The sequence below is a fragment of the Chenopodium album genome, chromosome 5 (genome assembly GCF_948465745.1).
Source record: "Chenopodium album chromosome 5, dcCheAlbu1.1, whole genome shotgun sequence".
Taxonomy (NCBI): Eukaryota; Viridiplantae; Streptophyta; class Magnoliopsida; order Caryophyllales; family Amaranthaceae; genus Chenopodium; species Chenopodium album.
Window position 1 is genome coordinate 53607653 of NC_137838.1, and position 11130 is coordinate 53618782.

Sequence of the window (11130 nt, forward strand, 5' to 3'; positions counted from 1 at the left end):
CTTGATTAATCGAACAAAGTGAAAGTGTGAAAAGTCTATTGATGCGGTAGTTTTTATTTATACTCCTTTTTGTTTTCGAAAATCTGCTCTATTTATGAAAATAGCCAGTCCAATTTAGTGTGGTTCATGATAAAGGTCCAATAATAGTGTAGTTGGATTGGGCTCGAAAAGAGCTTTCCAACGATATATTATAAGCCCAATTTCGATGAATAATGAGGAAGTTATGGCCAAAATACTAGATTGGGCCCGATATGATTTTTATATAGGCCCAATGATCTAGAGGAGGGCCTAGTATTAATTATCATTCCTAAAGCTATTAGGATTGATTATAGTCTTCTAGAATAATCTAGAAGGTTCTCTTAAATCATAATGGAGGTAGGATTGATAATTATGTTTTAAAGAGTTTTATTCGGAATAAAATAAGTGTTTTAAGAAAATCCGATTTTAACTGACAACACACGGAATTAACGACTCAATCATATTAAGGAGTGTATCCTCGTGCAAAGCGTGTTTGATTTTTTAAACAGCGCGAGACGACAAGGTCTGTCGCCTGGCACTAATATCTGTCGCTTGGCGCTAATTCTGTCGTCCAGCGCTAACCCCGGTCGTCTGGCGATGTAGGCGTCATTTGAAGTGCGCCTACGTTAAAACATGTTTTGAATATGCTCAGCACTCATAGGAAGTGGGAATAGATATAATACGATTAGGGACAAGGAATGTAGGGAGCCACCAACAAGTTTTTAAGGAACTTGTAAACCGTTCACTGATCATTAAAGGCAACCACGAATAAGGGACAACGAAGGCAACAATGATTGCCCCGTGAAGGTTACACCCCATTCATAAACCATGAGATAATTAACTCCATATGGTTCGAAACCACGAAAGGAGGATGGGGGATGATGGTACGAAGTGAGTCATGGAGTCACGTTCGCCCGTATTGGCCTCTACTCGATTCTTATAGTGAAAAGTGATTCCTGCGATCTAAAAGACATACAAACAAAATATTCAATTTTCTCAAAACTATAATTAAGCTAAATTGGTTGAATATTAATGTAACATATAATTCTAAAATATTAGTGATCACTTGATTAAACAATGAGATTAAAAAGGAACCTAAACTTGTTGTCCAAATTATCTTATTAGGCGTGATTTTCAATTACATATTCCCTTTAAACATGCAATATGATGATAAAAAAATATGTTAAAATAAACAATAATATTGAAAGAAATTTAACAATAAATTGTTAGTCAAATCAAATATAAAATGACATAATCATGATACTAGCAATATTAAAATAAAATAAGTAATTAAATTAATTAACTACTCACATTCCGCGCGTTCCTTAAAATTGCTACATCATGAATAAATTGTTAGTATTTTCAATAAAAAAATATAAAGCAAATGAAAATTAAATTAAATAAATATAGATTTGATTTAGTCCAAACTCTTAGTTATTTATACCTTTCACGCCTTAGTTTAAGGACGGAACCTCGAGTTTAGTATAGACTCCTTAGAGTGTTTAAAGGAAGAATGGTGTAATTCGGAATATAGGTTTAAGGCTTAGAATATGAGAGAAAGAGAAGAGAATGATTTTTGGTGTAAAAGAGAGAAAGAGAGAAGGATTTGATGCCCCGAACTGCAGAAATGAGGATCTTATTTATAGGGAAAATGAGCATAAGGAACACACGGAGCCCTAAAAAGATAAAAACCCTAAAAATTAACACCGTGACACATCAGAGAACACCATGAAACGTGCCAGGCACTGTCAGATGGGAGAAAATCTCGTGACGCGGGACATATTTGACCTACGGGAAGTGAAAACGTGTGAAGGGTTTACGAAGAAAAGACACGAGAAAATTCCATGACACGGCACACGTACCGTGACCCGTTAGTGTCCACCGTGGCACGATACAGTACACCGTGTCATGGTATGGAAAAACACGTAAATTACACGGAAAAAGCACCGTGACAAGATGAGAAATATCGTATCACGGCAGCAGGTACCGTGTCATGGCATCAGGTACCGTGCCATGGTGGATTTTCACGCGAAAAAGCTTTGAAAATAGAACCGTGACACGATGTAAACTACCGTGTCACGGCACCAGGCACCGTGCTACGTCATTAGGCGCCGTGACACGGTGCTCTTATATTGTGCACGGTAATTCCAATTTTTTACCCGTTTTTAAAATCATCATAACTTTTTATCCGTAACTCGAATTAAGGCATATAATATTTCATTGAAAATTTTATCAAGTCTTCTTTCCAACCCAATTATATTCAGGTCAAAATCTTTTGTAGATTTTAATATATGGCCGTTTTAGTAAAAGGGTGTCGGTTTTAGGCCGAGTTTAGTGTTTGGCTCATATCTTCTTCGTTTTAAATCGGAATTGGGCTTATTATATATGGTTGGAATCTTATTTCAATGCCTATCGTACTATATAATTATTGGATCAAAATTATTAGGCCAAAAATTCAGTTTCTCTCGGTTTTGCGATGTGGACACGAAAAGTGGAAAACAAGTTATGATTTAGGGAAATGAGAAAGGAAATGAATTGGTTTATGAAATGTATTGAATAGAATATGGATTTAAGCACTTCAAAGATAGAATAATCAACCCGACCAATAATGTCGGTGAAAGATTGTTCATCATCGGGTTTGGATTTGGGGAGACATTTTTAGGTGTCTACAGAAGCCCCCACTTTGACTGAGTTTGTAGAAATGTCATTTTCAAAAACGATAGTCAAAGTAGTCGATAGGGATGGAGAATGATTTAATACTTTCTGCAATCCTAAATCACTTTGTATATGCCGATACCTGCATAAAAATGTTAGTTCCACAGATAAAAGAGTAAAGGGATAGAATGCTTATCAGACAACGGTGTATCGGTGACAAATGAGTTTAGTAGCTTCCTATGCTTGAAGGAATCTACCGGATGATGTTTTGTTCAGATACTTTCCATGCCTGAGGAAAGTGGACAAATGATCTTGGTAGCTTTCTATGCTTGAAGAAATCTACCGGATGATACTTTCTATGCTTGAGGAAAGTCAACATATGAATTTGGCCGGTTTTCTATGCTTGAAGAAATCCACTGGATAATACTTTCCATGCTTGAGGAAAGTGGACAGATGGTTTTGGTAGTTTTCTATGCTTGAAGAAACCCACCGGTTGAGATACTTTCCATGCTTGAGGAAAGTCGACATATGATGTAATCGCTGACTTCTTCGCTTTGAGAGATGACAATGACCGACAATTTTCCATGGTTGAGGATAAAATTTTCTACTTATGAGATTGCAAATCTTTGTTTATCGAGAACCTTGCGCCATGAAATGATGATGGTTTGATTGTCCCCGAACATGGGCTGAAGAAGGTTTGCTTGTCCCCGAACGTGGGCTCTAAATGGTATGCTTGTCCCCGGACGTGGGCTGCAGATGGTCCGTTTGTCCCCGGACGTGGGCTGTAGATGGTTCGCTTGTACCCGAAAGTGGGTTGTAGATGGTCCACTTGTCCCCAGACGTGGGCTGTAAATTGTTTGTTTGTCCCCGAACGTGGGTTGTCGATGGTCCGCTTGTCCCCGGACGTGGACTGTAATTGAGACCTGCAAAATAAAATTTTCCAAGGGACTCGTATAGACTGTTATTGAGTTGACCAACTGACTTGACCGAGTTTTACTAGTCACGACATGACATGTGTATAACTTATGGTTGTGTGTGTGTGTTTATGGTGTGTGCGTGCAAACACAAACAACCAAAAATGCAAAAGCAAAAAAATTTCGTCATTTTTGTCATGAGACGAGTGGAGGGTACCGACTTTCTCCCGAAAAAGAAAGACGTGAAAACTAAACTTTTATTTTCGAACTTCCCTCAATGAGAAAATTTGAAAAAGTTTTTGAACTTTCCCAAAAGAAAAGACATGAAAAAGGGAAGAAGTTTTGAACTTCCTCGTTGAGCAAGATGAAATGATTCACATGGATTGAATTGCTTTTCTTGAAGATAATGTATGCATGATGCATGTTCTTAGACTAGGAAGCTAAGGACAATTACATTATGTGACACGATAGATGAATGAACTTAGGTTATGGAGCTAAGCATTATATATGGTGTAAAGAAACGATCTTGAACGTCACATAGGTCTGGAAGCTAAGTACGTATATAGATGAAGTGATTATGAACGTCGCTTAGGTCAAGGAGCTAAGAATGATATGCTTTGTATGATTACAAATAATTTATATATAAATGGTACTAAGCACATTATGCGATGCGTAAAACAATGAACATTTCTCAGGTCAGGAAGCTTAGCAAGTATACAATGTTTCTTTTAATGCATGTTGTCTTGAAAGATGATGAAGAATGCGCGATGTTGAAACAAGATTTCATGATAAAGGGTTCTTAAAGGGAAGGATGATCGATATGGATATGGATGTGTGAGTGAAGTGTGTGAATGTGATACTAAGGCTAGCTGCAAAGGTTATGGTGATGGAAATATATGTGAGAAGAGTCAAAGATGATGACTCTTTAGGCTGGGTAGGCTACATGATGTGGATTCAAGCCCCAAAATCTAGCTCTAGATGGATAGGGTAAGCATTGGATATTCTTTGACTCGATCAAGCATGGATATGAATATGAATGTGAATGTGGCCGCACCTTGATGTGAGGTTTCCTACGTATCAATTAGGAATCAGGCCAACGTACCTCTAGTCGAACTTTGCACAAGTGTATGTACACCTCAAAGAGGTCTTTCAAGGGTTGTAATGTGATTAAGATGATTGTTTAAGGAAGAAAGGGGTAAAAGGATCAAGACCCGAGTGAATCCCAAAGATGTGTAATTGTGAATTTGAAAATTTTGAATTTTACAAGTTTATTTTGAACATTTTTTTGAACATTCTTATTTTTTCATTCTCTTGAATCAATGTGAGCAATCTTAGATCATGCGATCCATCACTCACTTAGCATTCATGTTTCCCAAGCACAGTACCAAGCACACAATGAGAGACGCAATTTGAGACGTGTTCATATCAAAGACATTGAAACACTTGCCCTTAGACATTGTTTTATTGTTGCTTTGCTACTTTTTTTTTACTTGCCTTTTGAATGTTATACAATTAAACATCTTCCAATCCCACGGTTAAGTGAATGTGGGTTGAAGAAATGAAGGTCAAACGTTAGACGAGGCTCAAAGTGGTTGATGAAGAATTGGAATGTGATTGAATGGTAAACATGGAATGACAAGGTTGCAAAGGTGCCTCAAATCATTGGTATACCTTGTGTTCGGTTCGGCAATTGGTTTTTTTTTCATTTTTTTTTATTTTTTTATTATTATTTTTTTTGCATAAAAAATACATGATTGAGATATAGAGGAACAATGCTCATTTTTTTGATGGGAATGGTGAATGAACAAACACAATAGAGTGTACAAAGAAAAACCTACGCTAGACATGACTGGGGGAAAGGGAAACGAAAAAAAAAGAAAAGAATGAAATCTTGCACAAAGAGCTCGCCGTGTGCCTTGTCTTCATTACTTCTTGTCACCTGGAGGGACAGGAAGTTTGTTGGCATCTACTAAGTCTTGAATGGTGTCCTTCAGATTCCTACATTGCTCGGTAGTGTGGCCTCTTCCTTGATGGTACTTGCATTGGGCATAAGAATTCCATTTGACGCTCCTTTCTTTAGGTTTTGGCTTTGGAAATGGCCCAATAGGTGTGATCAAGCCTTGACCATAAAGGCGATCAAAGGCCGCATCATAAGTCATTCCTAAAGGAGTGTAAGTTCTTTTTTTCTTTGGCAATGGAGCATCAGGAGCTAACAGTTCGTTGAGATTAACTTGGCTTATATTGTTGGTAGTATTTTCGTGCTTAGAAGACGAAGAAGAAGGATGGTCGTTCTTCTTGTTTTTCCAAGTGTCATTATTGTAACTACCCGCAATCTTTATTAGCTCATCCTCGATATTGATGCCGATGTCGTATACAGCTTCAAAAGTGTTCAGTGAAAGAAATTTGAGATGTTCCCTATAATTGTGAGTCAGATTTTGAATAAAGAGGCGAACCATCTCTCTTTCTTTGGGAGGATCTACCAAGAGTGAAGCCGTTTCCCTCCACCTGTTCAGATAAGCGGTGAAGCCTTCATTCTCTTTCTGTTTGAGAATGGAGAGTTCACGTTCAGAAGTTTCAGTTTGAATGATACACTTGTAACGATTCATGAAACTATCGGTGACATCTTGCCAAGTCGCAGTACGCTTGGCACCTAGGGAATAAAACCATTGTTGGCAAGCATGTTCTAAGGAGAGAGGGAACACCGTAGGGAAGAGTGTTACGTCCATAATCCAACAAATAGCAGTCAAACTCCATTAATTATAATCAATCTACCCAACAAATTTTCCAAAAATAAACTCCATTAAAGCAACTCAAATACCTCCATTGAAGAAGAAGTAACAACTTTTTTGTAGGGGAGAACAAAGACGAAAATAGAAGTAAAACGAAGAACAATTTTGTGTTCAATTTATTTGATTTTTGGCATTTTTTACCCTAAATGATTTTTTATTTTGTTGATTGATTATGAGAATAATGTTGAAGATCTGTTGTTTTATGCGTTTAATTGATTTGATTTTTTAGATAAAGGTGATTTTTCCAGTTGAATTTATGAATATGGAAAATGTGCTAATTGAATATATTGATGAAATATTGTGAGTTTTTTTTGGATAATTTGATGAAATGGGTTGAATATTGTTAATTTTGTTTAAATGAATGCTTGGGGTAATGGTGGCGCCAATGTAAAAAAGAAATGGTGGTTTTTCGTTTTCCAATGCTCACTCAGCCTTTTCTTTTCTTTTCTTTAAAGTTTTAAATTGAGAAATGGTACCAACCGGTTTCAGCAAGTCAAACCGAATTGTTTACCTACAATAAGGGGTCAAGTACTCTCTTTGCAACTTCTGAAACTTTAGTACCTTTTTTGCAACTTTTGCCAAACATTAGTATTCTCAATTGTATATTACTCCTCCACAGTTCATAGTTCCATTCCATATTATAATAGTGTTATCTTTTTTAAGTATTGGATTAATAATTTTATTTAACCATTATATATAATAATAATAATAATAATAATAATAATAATAATAATAATAATAATAATAATAATAATAATAATAATAATAATAATAATAATAATCATTTTAATATACAGAAACATTTACATGCCCCCGGTGTGGCCAATTGACCAATTTGGTAAATAAAAAAGACCGCTAACGACAATTTGGTAAAAAAAATAACTCCGACGACAATTTGGTAAAAAAAGTTTACCCTAAGTGACAATTTGGTAAATAAAATTATCTCAGGCGACATTTAACACAAAATACAAAAAATTTCAATAAATTACTCGCGAATACTTAATTTAGTTCGTTTTTCGTGGTTTTTTACCGCCCTTTTTTATGGAGATAGATATAAAAAATTAATCCGTAGATGATTGGCTTAAGTAATTTATATAATTTTTCGGTGTATGGGTTACAAGGGTACCTTACTTTTTGACAAGTGACCATTTGAGACAAGAGAGCTGATGCAAATTGTAGTACAAGAACAAGAGATGTCTGATTCCATCATTAGGCTATAGATTTTCTCAATGATGATGATGATTTACTAATGAGCTTTATGTCACTTTAACACAACATAAACAAGTCCCTGCGAAAGTGACCCTTACCAATAGCAAAAATGACCCTAATTAATAGCAAAAGTGACCTTTTTTAAGGATAAAAGTTACCCAAAGACAAAAATGACCCTAACCTATAGCAAAAGTGACTCTTATTAATAGCAAAGTGACCTTGTTAAGGATATAAGTTACCGTAAGGCAAAAATGAACCTAATAGCTAATAGCAAAAGTGACCTTGCTTAAGGGTAAAAAGTACCAAAACCAAGCACAAAAGTGACCTTACTCAAGGAAAAAGTGACCCTATTAAAAACAAAAATGACCCTAACCAAAGACAAAAGTAACCTTACTTAAAATTAAAAGTGACTCTAACCAAGGCAAAAGTGACTCAAACCAACAGGATTAAAGTGATCCTAACCATGAATGTAATGTTCATTACAAGTTATAAAATGACCAATCACATATCAACATATACTACATATACCATTACACAATAACACAATTAAGTGCTATGTAGGCTATGTGAGGCTTGAACCCACATCATGTACACTATAGTACATTGCTCTACCATTTGAGCTAATAGCCTTGTAATTAGATGTACACTTTAGATTTCTATCATATCCATGGCAACTTAATCACATATTTGTGAAAAATAAGCTGGTATATATGCTCACACAAAGGGCTAATTATCATATCAACAACAAGCTTTCACTTTGGCATTCTCAAAGGAACATGAGTCAATGATCAAAGCAAACTGGTCTGCTCACAAAGTACTCAAAAACATTGGCCAAGAAGTACAGGAATACGAGCTGGTTTTCTCATAAAGTCACAGAGAGAGCGAGAGAGAGAGAGAAAGAAACTTAACAATAAGTTTTTAATATATAACCATTGTCATTTCTATCATGACAATGAGTTATAAAACTTCTAAAGGAACTAACCGCTAGGAAGTGAAAGTAACATCATAATTTTCAAAATAGTAAGAACACTTAGTATAATAACAAGCTTCCTTGAACTTTGCTGCAAATAGGTTAGGCCTCAGAGAAGAAATCGGATACTAAGACTTATAATGCCCACAACACATAAGAAATATATTAATAAAACTATACAATTCCTACAACAATACATCAAAACAATAACAAAGTAGATCACAAACAAGAGATTTAAAACTTAACACATAAAATTAAAAATAGAAAAATAAAACATCAACACCTTTGGGCCTGTGTCACTAAGCAACCCAATACATTTAGGGCACCATTCCATGATCAGAAGATACACTAAATCAGGCAAAACGACTTGATTGGAGAAAGCAAGGCAAGCAAGATCAGAATATCAATCATGAAGATACTTGCCAAGAATACACCTACTGAACAAGGAAATAAAATAAGTCAAGAGGATCTCCCACGCTTTGAATATATTCGACATCTTTGTAACCCTAATGGGTCCTAAGTATAAATAGCATAGTTAGACATCATAATACTCATGTACGCTCACATATACATTAATATAAACTGATTATTTTGCTTATGCTCTCCGAATCGTGTCTTTGCTGAACAAGGAGGCCTATCCTTACTCAGTATTATATCTCTAAACTTATTCTCTTTTAGTTTAACTGTTGACTTATTGCTTTATTATTGCTCTTGGTTATTGTATTCAATACTTGTGGTTTGATTGTTATTACCCCTAAATCCCTAAGCAAATTCCTAGATGCCTTTACTAATATTTACCTAAACAATTTGGCGCTTACAGTGGGGCTGATAATCAATTAACCTACCAATCCGCCAAAAACCAAGACAATCACAATGACTGGACAACTAGTACCCTTTACCATAACCGATATCAATGAAGGAATGAATGCATTCTGTCAAACCTTAGACCAGCAAAAAAGCCAGATCGAAACATAGTTGGTCCAATAGGTTCAAACCGAAGCCAAGCTCACTAGCCTAACCAAACAATATGAAGCTTCGCAGCCAAATATAATCAGTTGCATCAAAAACCGTTAAAAACAGAAAAGCACTGAAAGTATAGCCATGCAGCTTGATATGTTCGAAACCTTCCAAACCCCTAATGGGAAAAAAGGCTCTAATAGCAGGGAGCAACCCCTAGACTTAGATTTTATGGATGTGGGAACTTTTAAGAATATCAAACAGGAAGGAACTGAGGAAGGAAAGATTGAAAAGGTGGTCAAGGAGTACCTCAAAGCATTTGTGGCCAAGATCCCTTGAGTGCCAAAGCCCATGGAGGAAGAAGCAGCAGATGGCTACATAGAGTCTCCTTTCTCAGAAAAGATTGCCATGGTGGAAGTGCCAAAGAGGTTCAGCACGCCCAATATGACCATGTACGATGGAACAACAAACCCTGATGAGCATGTATCCCTCTACAAGCAGAAGATGATGACTAGCTCAATCCCCAGAGATACCAGAGAAGTCATCACGTGCAAAGGCTTTGGAGCCACGTTATCAGGTCCAGCCCTAACTTGGTTCATTAATTTAGATAATGGGACGATTTGATCCTTTGCAGGAGTGGTGAATCCCTTCAAGATTCAATTCGCTAGTAGCAGGAAAATCGAGAAGCAATCCTCAGATATGTATCGTGTCGTGCAAAGACATGGAGAATCCTTGAGGGATTATCTTAACATGTTCAATAGGGAGAAGATCGCGATACACAAGTGCAATGCTTCTACAACAATCGGAGCATTCAGAAGGGGGCTGTTAGATCATAACGAGCTCTATAAGGAGTTAACCATATATCCCCGCACAACCTTCGAAGATGTGCAAGCCAAGGCTATGACGCAAGTCAGATTTTAAGAGGATGTTTTAGCAAGAAAGACTCCTGAACCAGATCGTCAGTCAAGAAGGAGCAACAACTTCTCCAGAAGGGATCATCGTTTCAAGCCAATGTCATCGTTCCCGTTTTGATGAAGGATCAGTCAATGCTGTCGAGGGAGAATTCTCAGACTGGAGGGAAGATCCTGAACTTCCACCCAAATTACATGAATATTGTTTCAATGTTAACCCTGCAGGTGTAATTAGAACCTTGAACAAAATGGGAGACACCATGCAGTGGCCCAGAATGAGTGACAGGCCAGGAGAAAAGAAAGATCCATCAAGATGGTGTGATTTCCATTCAGATATTGGCCATACAACCGATGAATGCGTCGCGCTAAGGAATGAAGTTGCTTAGTTGTTGAAGAAGGGCTATCTCAAAGAACTTCTATCAGACAAATCCAAAGCTCTAGGAAGGGAGAAAGAGTCCAAGCAAGGTTGCCCCCACCACCTCCTCCAATCATTAAGACTATCTGCTTCAAATCAGGAGGGTTAGAGGTGTGCGGCTTAACATATTCAGCAGCGAAGCGACATGCAAAGGAAAGCCATATGGATCAGCCCGACAGAAAGGCAAGGTAAAAAATGGACATCCCAATCATGTTCGAAGAAAGCGATGCAGTAGAAGGCCACCATGATGGCCTAATGATTCACTCCCAGTAGGAAATTGAATGATTAAGAG

The 11130-nt window shown here is 36.9% G+C and overlaps 1 protein-coding gene across 1 annotated transcript; it reads left to right on the forward strand.

The window, feature by feature from the left end:
• Positions 1-9863: 9863 nt before the first annotated feature.
• LOC145632902 (uncharacterized) lies at positions 9864-10809 on the forward strand. The gene is made up of 3 exons (XM_081685228.1): positions 9864-10089; positions 10147-10421; positions 10468-10809. The coding sequence occupies exons 1-3, from the start codon at positions 9864-9866 to the stop codon at positions 10807-10809; spliced, it is 843 nt and encodes a 280-aa protein (XP_081541354.1).
• Positions 10810-11130: the final 321 nt, after the last annotated feature.

What these genes read in the sequence shown, in the direction of transcription:
- LOC145632902 (XM_081685228.1), top strand. Translation starts at nt 9,864, where the DNA reads ATGGAGGAAGAAGCAGCAGATGGCTACATAGAGTCTCCTTTCTCAGAA. An exon ending in CTTTGGAGCCACGTTATCAG is followed by an intron (nt 10,090 to 10,146) that starts GTCCAGCCCTAA and finishes GATCCTTTGCAG; the next exon opens with GAGTGGTGAATCCCTTCAAG. An exon ending in AAGCCAAGGCTATGACGCAA is followed by an intron (nt 10,422 to 10,467) that starts GTCAGATTTTAA and finishes CTCCTGAACCAG; the next exon opens with ATCGTCAGTCAAGAAGGAGC.